The following is a 21,589-nucleotide window of genomic DNA, read 5'->3' as shown; positions in this document are numbered from 1 at the left end:
AGCATTGGTGGTATCTGGTATAGGCAGCCGATTCCTTGCCATGGCAAGTCTATAATAACTGCAATCAGTTATTCCTTAGAGCTACAACACAGCTAAATATTTAAGCAGACGCTTGAGGCAAATGTAAGATTTATCAAACCAAAATATGTTTTTAAAACAGTACATGTTACTTCAAGGGTTGTAGTACTGGATGCCTGCAGTTTGGATTGTGTGGTACAACATGCATACAGATATACCACTCTGAAAAAGTTCTGCCTGTCCCCAATATAGTAAAATGTAATAAATGCAAAATAAATACAGCAAATTACTCATCCTAAGGGCTGGTGCAGACTTTGGCGATCCCAGGACACGCGTTCCAGGATTGCATGATCGAGTGCAGTTGCACAGAGCGGTTGTCGTGCAGCCCCATTGACATCAATGGTGTTATATCCTCATGGCAATCTCTGAAAAAGGTACATGTACCTTTTTTCGCGACACGCACCTGCCGTTTTTTTCACCTATGATCGTGCACCATTGCACGGGTAGAATCGGGACACAGCGCAATATGCCTGGCGCGACTGGGGTGCCATTAAAAAATAATGGCACTGCCAGCGTAATCAGCGGTAGCGTGCGATTCCATGACCTTCCGGCCATCGGATCACCCAAGTGTGAACCTGACCTAAGAAAAACATGCATACTATATTGATGATAAAAATTGCATATTGTCTTTATTAGCAATCAAAGCCATTACTGTATATTGAGGAGAGAGCGCTATGGTTTGCCAGGAAGCATGTTATCCGAACTTCATCCAATCAAATTTGCACACTTGATCTTGGCTAAATGCTACATGAAATCATCATGTGTTCTACATTTTTAAATACCACTAAATTTAGTAGATATTAGATTCTGAGAAATTGGCCAACTTGGAATTGTGAACATTATTTTTCTCTACATAAAAATGGTCTTCTTAGACTTTTAATGCTACTGAGTCAGTTTCCTTGAAGTTTACTGCAAGAACAGACAACAAATAGAAATTAAAGTTTTGCCAAGCTTTACAGCTGGGCTCGTCCTTGGGATAAGCTTGACGTCTCTGGGATTTGTAGTCCAGAGCATTACAGGTGCTATATAAATCCTCTCTAATAATAATAATAATACATCTATCATTCTGTTATAATCCTATTTCATGCCATTTCGTGGAAGTTTACTGACAACAGAACTCTGTCAGTAGATGGTCTGTCCACACAGGCTGGACACTACATTTTCTCATGTACAATGTGGTTTGCCATCCTCATTAAAATTACACTTTAAATGTTGTCATAGTGCCATAGTCATAGTGGTCAATTCACGAAGCAGCCGAAGGATTTAGCCATAGCTGCGGCCGATCCTTTGGCTAGCTTTTGCCCCAGGACCCCTTCGGTTCAGTAGAACCGAAGGGCTGCTGTACGAGCTATTCACTATAGCCCGTACCGCTCCCGAACTTGGCCGAGCGGCTCAGTCGAGCCGAACGCATATGCCTCGGCTCGGCTGAGCCACGCTGACAGCCTGCTTCTGAAAGTTGGGCGGAGCCAGCCGTGATCTTATGGCTAGCTCCGGCCACTTGCTACCAGCTAACCAGGGACACTGATCCCCAGACAGCAAACTCTCCCTGGCGCTCCAGGAGTCTCCCGCTCCCGGCAGCCAAGGAGAGAAACACTGCTTTTTCTTTTTTTTTCTTATTCTGACACGGAGCCGTGTCAGAATAGAAAAAAAATTTTTGGCCATAGGAATGCATTGCTAGATTCCTATTGGCTATTTCAATTTGCAATAGCCAATAGAAAACTAGCATTGTACCCGCCCTCTGCTGCAGTTCTCCATCAGGTCCACTACTGATTGGCAGCAGCAGAGGGCGGGTGGATTCATTATTGAAAACAAGTATGAGCGTTTAATACTACTTTAATAAATGTGGTGAAAATTCTCTATGCAAAGAATAGAAAAAATTGCAAGGAAAAGAAAAAAACAGTATGTTTGCTAGCACGTAATTGGATGATGGAAGTCAGCAGAGATGTGTCTCATTCTCTGAGCTAATGGAAAATTCTCTTGCAAAACGCAAATCCCCTCGCAAAGTCCACAGCCTATTTGCCTTTAGTGAATCGACCCCGCAGTTTGCAATTATGCATGCACGCACTATTTTTACTTTTTGATTGCGTTAAAAAAATTTTAAAAAGGTTAATTTTTACTATATGTACATGCCAGAGGTCAATAGATGTTACAGCTGGGGCAGACTAGAGACAAAGCAGTAAATTAGTTCATGTTGCTTTGATGGAAACGACGAGTGGCTATTTGCTGCATTTCTTTTGCTAGAGGTTAGCTAGGAGAACTGACTATATAGGAAAAGCTCAGAGGAACAGGTTTATTTTTTCTGTCTGAAGTTTTGTTGAACTGTTTGCACAAGTCTGAAGCCGCTGTGGTATCATGGCACTGTGCATTGCTCACAATAAAGAGCAGGTGAAGACCTGGCTTTACTTTGATACTGGTGTCTTTGTCTCCTGTGTGCAGACTGATCCTTCTGCATCTGCCCCGTGACGCTGATCACTCACAGTATATACACAGTATATATTGAGTCTAGTGTGGCTAAATAATTGCCAAAGGAATCTACAGTGTTTAGAAAGGGATGCTGTGTGAGTCTGTCTGTAAATATTCTTGGCATGCTGTAATCTTCTTGCTAGAGAAGAATAGAATTTCTGTTGCCATTGTATTGATTTTGTTTGAGGCAGGAGTAAAGGAGGAAGTGGTTTTATTAATGTCAGGCACAGCTTTCGATAACATTGATGAACGGTGTAATGCTTAAAGAGCTGAAGGGGATTGGATTGTGTTCAGAGAGATAGATGCATTTTTACTGGGTACTTTATAGATGGTCAGCAAAAACAAAGATATGAATAAAAACAATGCATCTCTCGATTGTTATTTTGTTCAGCTGTGTACTTGCCAGGGATTTTAAAGTGTATAACAAATATTTTTTATATATATCTACTGCTAGCAAGCAGTATACATTTGCAAAAACATTTACATTAAAAAAAGTTACCAAATAGGTAAAAGATTACATCTGTCTCCGTCGCTCGCTCCTGGCTACAGAATCCAGCTTTTCAAGCAGCTGGGCAGGAGGATGTGTGCGGGCGCATGCACATTGGAGATCACTGGCAGGAAGAAGAGAAGAGACACCATGTAAGTGAATGCACGCAGCCGTGAGTGTACATGCCGGACAGACTCCGTAGGATGAAAGAGACAGCAGTCTGCGCTGGATCAGAGACCGGCACCGGCAAAGCTGGAGGGACTGCTGAAAATGACTGGAAGGAAGAAGATATAAACTGCAATTGTAATAGGACCCAAAAAACTGGACAATGCCTGGCTATTTCGGGATAGACTTACCGTCACTTGTTATGAACCTGGAAGTCATCATACATCCTTATTTTTTGTCTTGTCATCCGGGGACATCTTATTTTCCAGTGCAGCGCATTGGTTGAAAATTCTTCAAAGGGGATGTTCTTAGTTGTTTTGACATTTATATGAAGCCTTGTGATTGATTCCTGCATTGAAATCACTTTTTAACATGCAGTAACTCTATCTGATGCCATATTCCTGCCACATTTAAGGAACTCCCTGGACCCTTCAAGCCTCTACAACCTCGACTGACTCTATTCTCCTTATACAAATTAATTCATAAAAAGGTTAATTCCGAACTATTTGCCTATATTTACACCCGTTTCCTTTCAGATTCTATTCAGTATCAGTATTGTCATAATATTTTATTATAAAAGTACCTTCTAGAAAATAATGTTGATTTGCTAGTTACAAAATTTAAAGAGCTCTATATTATGCTTTTCCTCATTGATCTAGCTCTAGATTTTCATACTTCATGTCAACAGTAGGGTTGAGGTTGGGGTTTGCTGCTCCAAAGGGTTCAAGGTGAATCTTATGAGTTCCTGACTTGCAGTCCCAGTGAACTTATGTGCAGATTTCACAGGGAGAATCTTTTTAAAAACATAATGCACCACATGAAAGTTGACCTATGGAGAGCAGGGTTAGAAGGGCCACTAATGGTACTTTTGGATAAGCCACTCCCCTCACTTTTAAAGCAGTAATAGTGTCAGTGTATTGGAACCTGCTGTAGGGAAAAAATAGGGAAATCTGACAAACTGCATAGGGAGAGATTAGGTTGTGTTAGGAAACTGTACTTTAATTCTCATTGCCAGCTCTGTTGGCAATCAACTTTTTTTTGCTGCTATTATTATTATTATTATTATTATTTGGTATTTTCTGTATTTATTTTAATCTGCTGTTGATTTGAGGTCAGCAGTCTTTTTTAGCTGTTGTTCAATCTATTGCAAACGCTTGTATTGCTGCAAGGCTTTCCTTAAACATAACAATGGGTATTTTTGGCTTCCTTTTTGGGGGGGAGGGGGGGGAGGTATTTTGTTTAACTATTTTGATAGTATTTTTTTAAGTTTGGTGTGATCAAAGTGCAGTATCCACTTTTTAAGACCATATGTTCTTCTAGCTGCCTTTTGGCCAAAACATAACTTTCCCCTGATGATCTGATCCTCTCTCTTCAACTGTAGTCACATTTTCTCACTCTCATCTCCAGTAGTTTTAATTTCCTTTTTGTTTCTGCTCTGGAACTCCTTTATACATGCCGCCTGGCATTCTCATACCCTACCCTATACTCATACACATCATTAAAATTACAATCTCCAGGTAAGTATGTAAACTGGCCTACCATTCCAAGGTTTAGGATACATTGATGAACAGCATCATTCATCCCACTCTGTGTGGTTCTAGACTGCCATTGAGACACCCCCAGTGGGTATCATCATGCAGACTGGGCTCACAGTACTCCTGGACGGATCATTGCTCGCATGCCATTACGTTAATGCCACAGAGAAAAAAGAGTGCAAGAAAAAATACAGGTTTTTTAAATTATTTTCCTTGCACATGATTGTGTATTTTTTGCAAAGTGAAATTTGACTACATTCACCAAACAAACAGCCTATTTGCCTTTAGTAAATCAATCCCACTGTTTCTTATTGTATATCTTACTTGCTTCTTACTTGTAATCTTTCGCTTCTAGATTTATATGGGCATAGCTCTTAATTTTATTGTGTCTTCATATTCTTGCAATGGTTTGGGTATGCAGTTCTTGTTTGAAAATGCTTACTCATCATTAGTGTTTACCCTTAGCACAGGAGATGATGGAGATACATTCTTGAAGAGGATTTCCAGTTTGATTTTTTTTTTTTTTTTAAATATGCAACCTCGCCTCTATTAAAATTATAAAATGTACTTTTCATTGCAATACTCCCCATATCCCTGGTGCTGTCCCATGCAGACTTACCATTCCAAGGTCTAGTGCCACTTGTCTTTTTGATAAATTGATGAACAACATAATTCATCCCACTCTATGTGGTCCTATTCTGCCATGGACACACCCCCAGGGTGTATCATCATGCAGCCTGGGCTCACAGTACTTCTGGACTGAGCGTTGCTCACGTCACATGGCATTACGTTAATGCAGCAGAGAAAGAAGAGTAAGGACTCATACGAAGACTGACCTGAATACTGCTGGAATTAGGGTATGTATAATGGTATTTGTTTAAAACAAAATGGCAGGGGAGGGCTTCAGGATGAGGAGGGGAGTTAAAAAAAACTAGAGTGTTACTATAATTAAAAAAAATAAACCATTATTGATTGCCTGTAAGAAACAGCAAAACCTTCAAACCCTCATCATATAGTCATCTAGAAGAGCATGCCTATAGAAGAGAGTGTAAGACTCTTACTCCAAAGCATTGGTCAAAATTTGAATTCGCACAAAACTTTTTTTAAAAGCTTGTTTGATTTAATAATATAATTATCACTTCACTGCTTTCACTGTTTTCTTTTTGTGATTTTTGTTTTTAAAAAAAGGCTGGTGGTGGTCCAATGTTATCTACGGTATATATATTTAAAACATAATTATGCAGCATATATTTCAGTACCTAAATTATTTCAGTAAAGTTAGTGGATTAAACTTGCTTGGCTTGTAGAATGTGATTCGTCACTCAACCATATGCCAGGCAGGGGAGAAATATATCAAGCATAGAATAGTTTTCAGGTAGCAAATTTCATTATTCCTCAGATTAAAAGCAGCGATCCATTAAAGAGGCCCTGGCTCCCTTTTATTTGGGCATTATATTGGACATGGCTGATGATCACAAGCTCTTCTGCATTTTCAAAATATGAAAATCCTTTATGGGTCAAATATTTTAAGAGAGCTCCACGCTATATCTGTGCTGAATAATAAAAGAAATACAGTCACTGTAATATCCTTTAATTATATGCATAGAGTCATAATGCAACTTTCATCACTCAGTCACATGTTTACACTGGAACAGTTTAAAGATTAAAATGACATTAGGTTGAGCCATTTTGCAATTTCTTGCAATTTACTCCACAGTGACCTTCCAAGGAGTGTCATGCATCAGTAGTTAGCTCAGCATATAACTACATACAGCAGAGACAAACCAGAGCCAACTACATAAATCTATCAAACCGTACTTCATGTTTTTAACTGTGTGGTTGTGTTTAGTATCTGGAGATATACAGGACCTGGGAATTACAACACTGGTGTTTTAGAAATGTTTTTGCTTTGTTTCTGTTCTTAGTTTTCTTTCCACTGGATTATTGTTGTAGTCTCCATCTGTGCCATTAAAAAATGGTATTGCATTTACTTGAATAGCTGTTCCTTTTGTACGTTACCATACTCAGTTTGTGCCCATTAAAACCTAGGAGCTTGTCATTTCAAAGAAACAAAAGTTAGCTACTCTGTTCTCTAGGTCTCTGCGACATGATTTAATCTCCATCCTGTAAATCAGTTAGAGGCCTTGGAGTATGTTTGTACTATTTAGCTTATGGTTGTTGCTTACTTCCTTGTTTTCATTAGGCTAGGGCTGCTTGCTTGTCATAGGTAGAGTGGTGAGCATTTATTGGTTTTCTCATTTGTTCTGCAGGTAATCCCATTCCATCAATAGATGTATTTCTGCCATTCAGCATGACAATGTGTGCATCTTTATGTACCAATTAGTTCCCACCTGTAATCACTTGTGCTATGCAGACTCAGGACACATCATACCTATATGTATCAGTCATATTGCCCATGTATACAAAAATAAAAATTTGTATTTATTGCAATAAACAAATATCAAAATTGATAAACTATATACTAGGGATGCACCTATACTGGTTCCTGGGTATGGAGTATGAGTATGAGTACCTTCATTTTTTTTTACAGTACTCGCCGAAACCAAGTCCTGGTGCCTTTAGCCCCAATTATAGCCAGTGTTCTAATGAGAGAAAACCAGCTTCACTTGTCGAGGCAGCGTGGCTTCCTGACCAATCAGTCGAGACGCGAGTCATAACCCGTCTGGGAGGCATGTGTACTTACTCTCATGTTACATGTGCTTGGCAATTCATGTATCCATCAATATGTTTCATTAATCATATCCACAAATTGTATATGTAATGGCATCCACAAGTCTCTCTCATCCAGGATGTATAAAGTCCAAACTGTGCCAATGCACGGAATCACTGTCTGTATATTCCACTAATATGGTATGTCAAGTCCATATCGACGTTAAGCATATTGATTTCATGATCTCCATGCAATATACAACTGTCTCTGCATATCTCCAGGGTCCCGTGATGGCGGGACACCTGTACCCCTTAACACGTTTTGTCCTGCACGGGACTCCTTCAGAAAGGCTCAACAGGTGTTTTGACCACTGTGCTGTGCAGCAAACACTGCATATCATTTGAAGAGGTGGTGATTATTAAATGTGAATGTGAATGAGAAATAGTTCTCCCACTGGAATGTATGGATCTTCTCTGCTTTGCTTTTGCTTTTGAAAGCAAACATTTGATTGTATAGTTTGCTAAGTTTGTCTGTTTGTCTATGGATAGTTAAAACTGAAAGTTGTATTCTGAGAATCATATGCTTTGGTAAAACTTACATATTCAGAAATAAACTAAAGACCATTGTCTGATACATACACGTTTGAAACTATGCTAAACTAATTATAAAGGGGCAGTATGTCTGCCCTCTGCTCACTGCAGAACATTGCTGGAAATACTTCACACTGTGAGGTCTATTCACTAAGCTGCCGAAGGATCTAGCCGTAGCTTCGTCTGATCCTTCGGCTAGCTTCGGCCCCAGGACCCCTTTGGTTCATCTCACGGCTGGCTCCGGCCACTTTCAGAGAGATCAGCGTACCTGGTTACCAGCTAACCAGGGACGCTGTCATTACACACTGAGAGCGGCCTCTCCATGTTCTCAGTGTGTAATGACAGATGGCGTTCCTGGTTACCTGGTTACCTAACGCCATCTGTATCACTCCGCTGTAGATCCTCCAATCATCTCCAATCATTGTGCTGACACTGTCCTTCCTTCTGGAGGGTGGCTGCTTTTGTTCCCCATGGTCCCTGTGTGTGTTGTTAAGTAGCCGCCGATCCAAGCTCGCTCCCGTGATGTACTACAATCTCAATTCAAATGAGTAAACTAAACATGAGATTGTAGTCCATCACGGGAGTGAGCTTGGAGCGGTGGCTTATTTACAACACAAACAAGGACCAACGAGAACAAAAGTAGCCACCCTCCAGAAGGAAGGACAGTGTCAGCATTAATTCAGAGATGATTTGATGATCTACAGCTGAGTGATACACAGATAAGCTACATTTTTGTTAATAGTCAAGGTACTTGAATGCTTTTTTAAGATTTAACTCCTGAGTTTAATGTCACCTTAAAGTTAGAGGTCACATCTATGCACTTTACTGTTAAGTTTTGAAAGGACCCTTAGAGTTTGTAAAATATCAACACAAGCATCTGAGTTATGTATATGCTGCATCATTTAGAAACTTTCAGTGCAGAATTAATGCAAATTATAATGGATAAAAAGGGATTATGAAGAGTTTAGGGTTGGATTTTAAATTCCTTTAAGTGTAGGTCCTCTTTAATTGTATCACTCTTGTAATATCACATATTGGTTTGTGAGGCTTGCAAAAAAGTATGCAATGTTTTGCCTATACAGTATACTGCGCTGGCAGAACATTGATTCTTTCTACTAAGATGCAAATGTACCTAGACAGAGCTGTCAAGTATTGGCAGCTATTTTTCTCACCTCTGTCTCTCTTTTCTATTAATACTGACAAGTATACTTTGCATTTCCTCTTAGAACTGGGTATTTCTTGTTTATTTTTACCTTGACGGTAAATGTAAATAGAATGAGCAATGGGTGTTGGAATACATACAGTTTGTTACAGTACAATAATAACAGATGGGCATGTTTGTTAGATTTTATAGCAGACTCATGCTTGAAATCTAAATGTGTCCAACAGGGAATAATTAGTACAATTTAATGTGACAAAGCAATCAGTAAAAATGTACCTTTAGCACATAATTTTATATTAGAAGCAACAGAGCATTCTTAATTTTTGACAGTTCTTTAGCATCTTCCATTGTTATAGCCTCAAAGGGCCTATCAAAACTTTCAAAACCATACCGCACCCACTCATTTTGATTACTGGATTACATTGAAGGTGTCACTTGGGGAGGGGTCAGAAACCTTTAAAAAAGTGGACGATAAAGTGGGCATGGGCAAAAAAATCAAGTTGTAGTTCCTTCTGCAAGTACCATAGTCTAAATTTGCTTTAAAAGTTTTTCCAAGCAAAGCTTCATATGTTTTTTTCATGGAGACTATGCTTGAAGATGTTACTGCCACCTTTTTTAACATACTTTTGCTGTTATTTTTTCAAGTCTATGCAGAGAATTTATTGTCTCTGTGCATTTGATACCAAACCGTAGACAAATTTGTGGAGATTATATTTCCACAAATTAAGAGTATCTTAGCCCAAAGTAATCAGGATCCTATGGATGTCAACAATATTTGCCAGATAACTCTGTTCTCAACAACGTTTGTAAAATAAGAATAAAAAATTAGGTCCTGTAATGCAATCAGTATGGTCCGGTGAAGAAGCCTAAGGAAGGATTATTAACATAATATCTCTCTTTGTACCAGATTAAACAGCAATGATGCATCAAGGTCTAGATTTGCGCCTGGCAGGGATGTTACTACAAATTATGGAGTCTAATTTTTGAGGTCCCATGCTGATTTCCTCTCTCTTCAGCACCTCATATTTTATATTGGTGTCCAGTGGTTTGTTGTATTGCTGCCTCTTTTACAATTGGGTAAGATATTAATTTAGCAACCCTACAAGCCCCAGCTGTACCATCTACTTGAGTTTTGTATTAGACATTTGGGCAGTGGCTATAGGTATATCCTTTTTACTAATGTTAGTTTTCAACTGCTCTATTGAAATTACTTATTGCAAGCAAGTTCAGAGATGAGTATAGGTCAGTGATACTAGTGATAACAAAGAAAAAGACCTTGTAAATTATTCAGACTGATAGCAGAAAGTGGCAAAAAATTAGACTGTCAATATTGTATTTTCTGTTTATAGTCTCATTGTTTTCACCTCATTATATGATGTTATTATTACTAAGGCTATTACAACATTGATTATTAGGGTGAAAAAAATATTTCAACAGAAGACAAAATAGTTTTCTTGTGAATTAATATTTTGTTAGCTTCTTTGAATGTGTCCTACATACACTGAATTCTGTATTCATCCACAGTTGTCCATCATGTAAAATACCCTTACCTGTTAGTTTTTTTTTATTTGCCTTCTTCCTCAGAATGATGTGAGGAGAACTAGTAATTATGAGTAACAATGGGAAGGAATATATCTTTAGATAAACTTAAAGCACAAAACCAGACAAACATTTTTATGTAGCTTTGGATAGATTTGGTAAGAGAAAATTCTTTTGACAAGCTCTTGCTGCTTTGACAAATACATTACAGCACTAAAAATACAATATATGTTCCCACCCTCCCCTGTGCTAACAATAAATATATAAAAACTCAAAATAAATGATTTATATTATATATATATAAATAAAGGTGAACATTGATGAAAAAATATTCAACAAAACAGTGGTGCTGTCACTCATTGAAATGTGTACACATGGAACTAAGAGTGTGGTGTGTCTCTCCTTTCATAAGATTAAGCTTATATCCTCAGTACTGGGTGAGCACTAGTGCATTGTAAGTATTTAAGTTGGATTTTAATAAATAATACATACAAGTTATAAATAACTTTGGGGGCATGAGAACTGCCTAAATCAGTTTAAAGCTGCATTATTGTTTGCTCATTAGTTCTATGAGCTGGTTCCTAGATTTTGGGAAGGTCTGATGCCACATATAAAGGACTCATTGGAAATATTTTACAAAAATAAAGTGTCTCTGTCATTGACACAAAAATTCCAAAAAGGTATACCTCCATAAGAAGAATTGAAATGATTACGTTTCCTGCTGCCTTGTCTGCAGAAACTATGCTCTGGGAAGACCTCCACAAATGTCTGCTGGGAAACCGATGCTTGGTGTTGATCTCCTTGGTCGCCCACAGTGGATCCTCCGGCTGATCTGTTCACAAGAAGTCCTCCACAAACATCTGCTGGGAAACTGTCGTTTGGCAGAGTGTTGATCTTCTTGGTCACCTGCAGTAGTTCATCCTGCTGCTGGAGATCTAAGAGATCGACATTCCCGGAAGTATCAGTTTCCCAAAAGACTTTAGCTGACATTTTCTCGTGAATGGAGTGACCTTCTGGAGGCAGATTAAGGCCCCGTTCACATTGAGCGATTTATCGCGCGGTAATTTCCGCGATATCGCGCCAATTTACCGCGTGATATCGCTCTCCAATGCTTCTCAATGGGGCAAAGGGTCCTGCTGTCGCGGGTCGTGTGTCGTTACAGCAGGACCCTTTGCCCCATTGAGAAGCATTGGAGAGCGATATCACGCGGTAAATTGGCGCGATATCGCGGAAATTACCGCGCGATAAATCGCTCAATGTGAACGGGGCCTCAGTGGGAAATGTAAGTATTTGCATTTTTTTCTTCTGCAGGTATACCTATTAGGAATTATTTTTATTAAGGACAGGCTTTAAAGAAAACAGGTGTAAAGTCATCCAGGTACTGTATGTTAGCATGGGAAATGTATATGAAGAAGAATTTGATTTTTTAAAGTGTAAATGGGTCCTTAGCACAAATAAGCCAATTTCACAAAGCTATGTTATTTGCAGAGTACATAAAATGCGCTGTACTTCAGTGGTAATATATTTTGTCACTTGCTTCCTAGTACATAGATTGGCATGAGGTATTTGAAAATAACAAAAGCTTATAATGTTTCTGTCAGAACAGCTTTGCTGAAAGGGAATTATAGATATCAGGAGTAGTCCTTTGTATAAGGATAACCTCTGTGAGAAAAAAAACGGCTAATCTGCAAATTATTTTCCTTTACTCTTCATATATCCTGCTGTGAGCTCAATGTTAATCTTTCATTTTGGAAATAGCATGTAATATCATTAATTTTCAACTACCATGCAATGTAGGCTAAAAGTATACATCCTTGTAGTATTTCATTGTATAAATGTGACAAACGCTGTTTTTCCCATTACAGATAATCTTTTTACAAAGATGCTAATAGGTAATTGCTATAACATTATCATGTGTTTGTAGGAGTTATTGTTCCTTTGAGGGCTCATTAGAAAAAAGGCAAATAAAATAGTCATTCAAAACAGTAATTTTCCATTTAATCTAAGCGCCCATTCACACCACTTTGCTGTGGTAATGCACGTGTTACCGCAACGTGTGGTGGCGCACATTTCGTGCATTGGTGCACTGCAGTGACATTCATTGTGATTAGAACCCCAACGTTGATGTGTTGCAGTCCACCACCAAGCTGGGTATCACACTAATATGGGGTCTGGTATGGATTTTATGGGATACCCCAAACAAAAAAACAAAAAAGTGGGCTAATACCCAAAATCTATAAGAGACTCTTATCCAAACATGCAGCCTGAGAGGAAAGTAAGAGGCATCAAACATGCACCCCCACGTTCTGAACCATACCAGGCCACATTCCTTCAACATGAAATTGGTTATCTTGCCATAGGGGCGGCGAAGCTTCCCCCCTCCCTGGCAAGGCACATTGTCCCCATGTTGATAAGGGCAAGGGATTCTTCCCCACTTTCAGTATCCAAGAAGATCTGGGAGTCTGTGGGGGAGGGACTTATTAGAATTTGGAAGCCCCCTTTAAAATCTAACTTAATCTAGCCCCCTTAACTGAATGATTAAGGTGTACCCCATGTTACTCATTCATGCAAAAAAAGATAAATAGATAATAAATGCAAAACATCCAAACCCACCCAAAAAAGTCCCACAATGTAAATCCATTGTAAATCATGTCATCCAGAATTAACAATATTTACTGAGCTGAAAGAAAACACATCCCACCACTGAGATGATCCAATGGACTCTCACCACAAATTACATATTCCCAGACAGAAGCTGAAGGTAAAATATGGGGCAGGGGAACCCAGGCAATACAAAACACAATAAGTCCCCAGCACACCTGCCAGCTAGCCTGCAACAAAACAAATTACCCTGTCTAACAGTATGCATTAAAAGCAGAGGTTTTTGTTGCACAAACCTTTGGCCAAAAATATGTAGAAGTTTGTGCAACTAAAACCTCTGCTTTTAAGGCATACTGTTAGACAGGGTAATTTGTTTTGTTGCAGGCTAGCTGGCAGGTGTGTTGGGGACTTTTTGTGTTTTGTATTGTTGTAAGCCTTCCCATGTGCACCCTGCTACAAAGGCTGGTTATAAATGTATGCGGTTACCATCTTTTTCTAGGAACCCAGGCAATGTCACTGACCAAATACGGTCATGACCACATTTGGTCAATGACGTCATACAAGATCTTGTGCCCCTTTGTTTACATTCATCTTCCCCAGCACGGTATCTTCCCTATGTTCAGGGCATGTGACCTGCTATGGTTCAGGAGGGTTGGGACTCATGCTTGCAGCCCCTCTCTTTCTTGCCCTGAAGGCTGCATGGTCAAATAAAAGTCTAGTATGGATTTTTACATTTGTGCACAATGTGATTGATTGTTATAGTGCACAATAACAACCACTGGTTGTGCGACTGCTGGCATCCTACCTACCAGTGATGTAATCGATTACAAGGATACAGGCAGCTGGCCTGCAAAGTGTCATTGGTTGCTAGGGTGCAGGAAGCTGCCAGTGTTTAAGCAACCAAGGAGCAGAAAGTCATTCATTTAGTGTTGGTAGTGTCACTGCCACCAAACAAGAGTTTGGGCTCCAGCAGCCAGAAGTTTAGCATGCAAAAGAAATGGCCATTTTGTTTGCCCGTTTTGTGAACTGTGAACATGGAAAGTTTGTGTCAAATTCTACATGGCTGGGAACTGGAATCTCATCCCTGCTGACAAGCTGCAAAATATACAGTACAATATTTCTGGATTTAGTTACACTTTAAACTAGTAAAACAGGGATTTGGATAGTTCTCCACTATACCTGAGTTTCTTTTTTCCATGTGCACTGTTTGTCTACTGTTTGGTCTCTACTAGAGAACCATTTATCCAGCCTAAACCTTAAGTTCATATCATGACATTGATTTTGGACAATTACTGTTTTAAGTTGTATTCATTCACTATGACCTGGGGCACTACACAGTCTTAATATGGCGTTGTAGCCATCTATTAATTTCTGTAGTGAATTATTTAGATATCATAAATAAAATATGTGATAAATGTTTGTAATGTCCTTATGTAGTCCTCAGCCTGACAGTAAAGGAACATTAGCACCTTATTAATTCACTAAAGATATCCTATATAACTGGTGTGTGCAATTAGTTCTTTGGATTGAAGCTCAGCTTTGTGATTTATTGCAGACACATCATTTACTGAATACAGAGTTGCATTCTCTTTAAAAATATATTTAGTTCTATCAATAAAATAGATTTTACTTCCTTGCAACATGTTAACTTTAATTTATTCTCTTGTCAAATGTTCACATCACAATTCTTGACTTTAACAAAATGTTTTTATTGGTTACTACTGTAGTAGTATAGCTTCATGTGTCCTTTATCGAGCTACTGTATATTGTTTGGTTTGTATATTTTCTTTCTATTGTCATGTATTTATTGTTCATATTCATTAAAGCGTATTTCCACTTTTGCAGTCAAACTTGAGAAACCTCCACCATAAGTTTGTTATGTGTTCCCATTCACAGAGCATACCTGTTATTATTCTCCCTAGACCAAAATGAGCAGTTAACCCTTGCACTATGGGGGTAGCCCCACTGCATGGGTTAATAATATTTCCCCTGGCTTTCAGCTTTAAACTAATTTCACCACTTCACATTTAAGCTAATCAGGCCATTGGTGTGTAATTCTCACTTCTCTGCATTCATGCTTGTGGTTCAATTTACTTTAAAAAACTACAAACTACGGTACTTTTGAAAAGAGACAGTCCAGCGATGGGTGACACTGTTCAGATAAGAATAAGATATACATAAAAGATGATACAATGGTAGTATACATATGCACCTAGTGGTTTGTTTATGATAAATTATTTATGTAGTACTTAAAATGTAACAACCTTTGTTATGGTAAATACGCCAACAATACCTGATGACAAGTGATTTGCCAAAGCATGTATAATTTTTGAGAAGAATTGTTGATTGCTGTAAGACTAACACTCAGGAAATGAAGAAAGAAGAAGAATGGGCTGCAAAAACCCCAAAAAAGGTTACAGTAAACAATGTGTATGTGGATAAGGGCTGGTGTGTTTGTAGTGTTGATTTGTGACAAGTAAAGATTGATTCTGGCCATATTACCTAATAATTAAATGAAGTTTGGGCAGCATTGTTTATATAAGACAATGAGAGGAAGAAGAGTCAAAATTACAAACTAGAATTACTTCTATCAGCAGTTAATTTAACTTTGGGTACAGATAGTTATATTTAAAGGGAGTTTCTATATTCCATCCTACATATGTTTATGTGGCCATCATATTTTTGTTCCATCACAGCTACATATCCATATTTCCAGGGAATATGTTGTGCTATCTTGTGTTGTTTCAGTTCAGATTCAAAGATATTCAGTGGGTAGATTCGGTATTTTTTTCAGGATGGGAAACATTAACACCTGTGGTTGATACTCAAAGATAAAATCTAGGGATGCACAGATACTTTTCGAGTACCAGTGCAGATACTTGGCATTTTCATGAGAACTACCAGGGTTGCAGCGGTTGCAGCTGGGACCTGGCTCTGGAGCTCCACCACTGTCCGGAAATCATTAGTCTGTATTGTTTTAGAAAAACTGTCACATGACAATAAACAAAAATGTATCAGTACTCGTACTTGTAAGTACTCGGCAAGTACCAGTACCCGTACTCGCAAAACTGGTATCTGTGCATCCCTTTATTCATATTTATAAAAACAAAATCATACATTAAAACAGAGATGCACAAATCCCAGGAGCTCCGTGTGATCCTTACAAATGACAGCTGACTCCTAACTTCTGAATTTTTATCTAGTCTAGTCTTGGAGCTCAAAAGTATCGGTACATGTACTCGTACTTGTACCGAGTACTGTACTTGGTATCTGTGCAACCCTAATAAAATCCAAGTAAAATAAGTGCACTGTTTACATGCCTCTAATATGTTCTAATATGCAGAATTCCAGTACATGAGGGCTTCAATACACAAAATTTAGGCTACAAACAGCTCTTCATCAGGTCAGTAACAGATTTCATCATAACATTCTCCTAAATAGTATATAGATTCAATAAAATTTGTTGTAAATGGAATATAGATTTTAAATGACAGCTACCAAAATCACATAAATAATTTATAACTCATATAAATACTGGAGAAGGTAGCTATCATTGCAATTCTGCACACTAGCAAGAAGAAATGCATAAGTATTAACATCCAGGTATCTGTATTCTAATACCATTCAATATTCATATCCATGTCTTCCAAAGGCATATCTAAAACAGAAAGAAGAAAAATAGCGCAGCAAAAAAATAAACCTTTTTTTCTAAAAAAAAAAGGATGAATCAAACTCACAATTCAATCCTGAAGGATATAAAGTATTTAGCCTATGTGTATATATACACTATATTGCCAAAAGTATTGAGACACCTTTCTTTACATGCACATGAACTTTAATGGCATCCCAGTCTTAGTTCGTAGGGTTCAACATTCAGTTGGCCCGCCCTTTGCAGCTATAACAGCTTAAACTCTTCTTGGAAGGCTGTCCACAAGGCTTAGGTGTGCAGGCCAGTCAAGTTCCTCCATTCCAAACTCGCTCATCCATGTCTTTATGGACCTTGCTTTGTGCACTGGTGCACAGTCATGTTGGAACAGTAAGGGGAAATCCCCAAACTTTTCCCACAAAGTTGGGAGCATGAAATTGTCCAAAATGTTTTGGCATGCTGATGCCTTAAGAGTTCCCTTCACTGGAACTAAGGGGCCAAGCCCAACCCCTGAAAAACAACCCCACACCATAATCCCCCTCCACCAAACTTTACACTTGGCACAATGCAGTCAGGCCAGTACCGTTCTCTTAGCAACCGCCAAAACCAGACACGTCCATCGGATTGCCAGATAGAGAAGTGTGATTCATTACTCCAGAGAACATGTCTCCACTTCTGTAGAGTCCAGTGGTGGCGTGCTTTACACCACTGCATCCAACACTTTGCAATGCACTTGGTGACGTAAGGCTTGGATGCAGCTGCTCGGCCATGGAAACCCATTCCATGATGCTCTCTGCACACTGTTGTTGTGCCAACCTGAAGGCCACATGAAGTTTGGAGGTCTGTAGCTATTGACTCTGCAGACAGTTGACGACCTTTGCGCACTGTGCGCTTCAGCATGCACTGACCTCGCTTTTATGCGGCCTACCATTTCATGGCTGAGTTGCTGTTGTTCCCAGTTGCTTCCACTTTGTTATAATACCTCTAACAGTTGACCGTGGAATATTTAGTAGCAAGAAAATGTCACGGATGGACAGGACTTATTGCACAGGTGGCAACCAATCACGGTAACACGCTTGGATTCACTGAACTCCTGAGAGTGACCCATTCTTTCACAAATATTTGTAGAAGCAGTCTGCATGCCTATGTGCTTGATTTTATACACCTGTGGCCATAGAGGTGATTGGAACCTCTTAATACAATGATTTGGAGGGGTGTCCCAATACTCACATCCCCATTACATTAGTTTGACAAATGATTGTAAGGCAGTGGGTTTACATTTTATTTTTTCTGTGGTCTTGTTTTGTGTTCAGCTTTTATAAAAGTGTACTTTATCATAGTAAAACATTGGATTTAAAATAACTACTCTTTCTTTGTGCTGTGTTTGTGGTCCATCATCCACAACATTGTTCTACTTCAGTATGACCTTGTGTTAGGTAATGGTTTCACAATTTGGCACTTCCAGGTGGGTTTTTAAGCGCACAAGTTGTTCACAAATAGACATAAATTTGGCCCGACAATTATCAAGACAGTTGCAGAATTTGCACAATGAAATCTGGCACTGAATTCAATTGAGTTTTGTGTGCTGTAAAACACAACCAGGCAATTTATCAAATGAATTAATAACTTATATTACCTCTTGTGTTTGCCAGCATAGATACGCAGCAATACCCCTATTTTTAATGTTATATATTCATATGAGTAAGCAGTGAATTTTCGGAAAAAGTATTTTAATTTAATTAGTGCATTAAATATGGACTGTAGTTGTTGGAAATAAAAGCAACTAAATAATGCGGTGAGGTTAAAATGCAACATGTGTTATCAAGCTTAATGACTGAATTACATTGACTTGTCTGATTATTCATTTTTAGATGGTGCTGGCATGCAGTCCTGTTTTTCTTACATCATTTATTTTTACTGCTTTCAGGAAAATCAAAGCCATTAGGCAAATGTGACCTGCAGTTCCCTCTATAACTGGAGCCACAGAAACAAGCAAAATACACATACACAAAATATGGATGGTTTAATTGAACAGAACAGTGTACTTATGCATAATAAAATCACAGAGGCTGGAAAAAGAAATGGCTTAATCAACACAAGAAATTTAATGGCAGAAAATAAAGATGGAATGGTGTCGGTTTATCCAACTCCCCAATACCAGAGTCACATTGTTGGAACTATTTCAGCACAGACTGCCATAGACAACATAAAAAATGACCCAGTTCAACAATTGTTGGATCCTAACATGCTGCAACAGACTGTGGAGTCCCACTATCGTCCCAACATCATTCTGTATTCTGAGAATGTCTTACGTTCTTGGGGAGAGAATGTCAGCGCAGAGTGCTGTGAAACCACATTTATTGAAGACAGATCACCAACCAAAGACAGTCTTGACTACCCAGATACCAAGTTCATTGACCTTTCCTCGGAAGACATCAAAATCCACACCCTTTCCTACGATGTAGAAGAGGAGGAGGAATTTCAAGAGTTAGAGGTTAGTTTCACTCACTGATTGTTGATAAATATGAATAATTATCCAGCCTTTTTCTGTAGTTTTGGATAAAGTGAGGAAGGAATAGAACCCTCTGGTGGGTTTTTATTGCTTCCTGGGCTCCAGAGATTTTCCCTCTCTTACTGTGCTGATGACAATGTTTTTACCAAACAGAACATTAAGGACAATCTGCAACAGAAACATGGACAACAATAAAAAACTTACATGGGTTCACTGGTTTCCCCAATGTATCCAAAACGTATTATTTGGCATCAATATGTCCACTACAGATAGTCATTGTGGTCAAGCTCTGGTGCCTATTGGACACACCGCCCAAACATTGTAACAGGAAAATTAAGTAAGTAGTCCAAAAATGGAGGTTGTAAGCTGAGCAATGTCTATTTAATGGGATTCTGATCTTCAACTGGGCTTTAAATGCTTCCTGTGCTGCTTACTGTACAGTATGGTTGAACTCTGATTGGCTGCCAAATGTGATAAAAACATTTCCTCCAACAACAAAACTCCAGGTACAGGTAAAAAAAATACCCTTCCAGAGGAGTCTCCCACACTGCCAGGGTCAAATGCTCTTTAAGTTTACGGGTAGAGTAATGAGCTATAAAACTTACCTTGCTACATGCACTGGCAGGCTCCCTCAGTCTGCGTGACTGGTCCCCCAAAGTCTCCTCTCTAAGGTAGGCACTGCCGGCCACAGTCATACGCTTACCTGCTCACAAACAATGCAAGGAAAAAATCCTGCATTGTACATGATGGCGGTGAGGGACTGCTCACAACTCGGAGTGTCAGGGAGAAGAGAGCGCTGGAGCCTGTCAGAGCAAGACATGTGGTCAGTAATACAGCCTCTTTCTCTATTCTATAGAGATAATGAGTATTTAATCCTTGCACCTTGAAGGAGGCGGGAGAGGGGAGGGTGAGCACTGCAAATGTTTTTTGTTTTTTCTTCATCCCAGAGTTGGGCTTTAAATATGTCATATACCTGCAAGGAAATATTTTTTGTTGACTTATTCAGTCCCTTTTCACTAAGTGAACACACAGCATATTGTACTAGTGGTCTCATGGAGCACCATCATTATCACTAAATCTGTGTATATTGGCTTTACTGTATTTAACTATATCGTAGATAACTGCTGTATATTTTAAGGAAAATAATTGACACAAGATGATAATGTGACATGGTTTGCCAGTAATTTGACTTAGAAGTATAATGATGATCTGAGGTTTGATGAGTTGTCACTTCTAATAATACTCATCACTTGTCACTTATCAGCTGCCACTTCTCATACCGATCATGGTTGTTTCTCTATGACAAGTGATGTTGGACTGTAGAAAATTCTAACCTAAAATAGACACTGAGGCATAAGCCAAGGCCGGTTCCTAAGCATATTAATTCATGTATTTGAAGATGCAGAATCTTTGAAAATTAACATTAGTACAAAGGTTTGTTGTTATGTATAATTAAAACTCCCGTTTTTGGAGCCACATCGTCACAAGATATGGCCAATATCAGCATAGCTGTATAACAACATTAGGATAAAAGAGCTTGCATTAATTGGCCACATGCACTAAATAGTGTATATACATCACAGGGAAGAAAATGAACTGAGGAACATCAGAAACAGTTTCCTGAAATGTAAATAATAAGATGAGTCTTGGAATGGAGAAATACAGCACATACTGTACCTTGCCTTTTTCTGAAACATCAAAGGATGTAACACTAAACTCCAGGCAAAGAGCTAAAACAGAGTTAAAATGCATATATGTATTTTTTTTTTAACCTACAAAAGTATTTGCAACTCTGCTCAGTCTGTTATTTGATCCAGGCATCCCTCCCAGATGGAACAGACAGGCCAGTGACCAATTACAGGTCAGTTTTCAGGTTACTTGGTCACCCCCCAATTTTCTTACCGGACAGTGAAGGAGTAGCAGCATACTACTCTTCCCTCCTGTAGGCATGTTTACATTGTCAGAGTAACAGCTCTAGTGCCCTGAGTTCTTAACTCTTCTCTCTCAGTGATACTATGCAGAAGACTGCAGGGTGCTTAATTTCTTTAGGTGGCCTCAAACAGCTTAATAAAGAATGTAAACCTTTTATTTATATTGTTGTATTCAGTGCTTCTCGGCCTTTTGGCTAAGATCAAGTGTA

At 38.8% G+C, this 21,589-nt stretch overlaps 1 protein-coding gene across 2 annotated transcripts in view; it reads left to right on the top strand.

Annotated features, from left to right (window-relative positions):
* Nucleotides 1-21,589, top strand: part of SYNDIG1 (synapse differentiation inducing 1) — a 192,306-nt gene that overhangs the window by 67,627 nt on the left and 103,090 nt on the right. For both annotated transcript variants that reach the window (XM_018559548.1, XM_018559549.1), the window contains exon 2: nucleotides 18,865-19,431. In XM_018559548.1, the coding sequence (XP_018415050.1) occupies nucleotides 18,952-19,431 (480 nt within the window). In that variant the 5' untranslated portion in view covers nucleotides 18,865-18,951. The remainder of the gene's footprint in view (nucleotides 1-18,864; nucleotides 19,432-21,589) is intronic.

This window comes from Nanorana parkeri, unplaced genomic scaffold, assembly GCF_000935625.1.
Source record: "Nanorana parkeri isolate BGI_ZX_2015 unplaced genomic scaffold, ASM93562v1 scaffold402, whole genome shotgun sequence".
NCBI classification, from domain to species: Eukaryota; Metazoa; Chordata; class Amphibia; order Anura; family Dicroglossidae; genus Nanorana; species Nanorana parkeri.
This window is presented reverse-complemented; position numbering and strand designations above follow the sequence as displayed.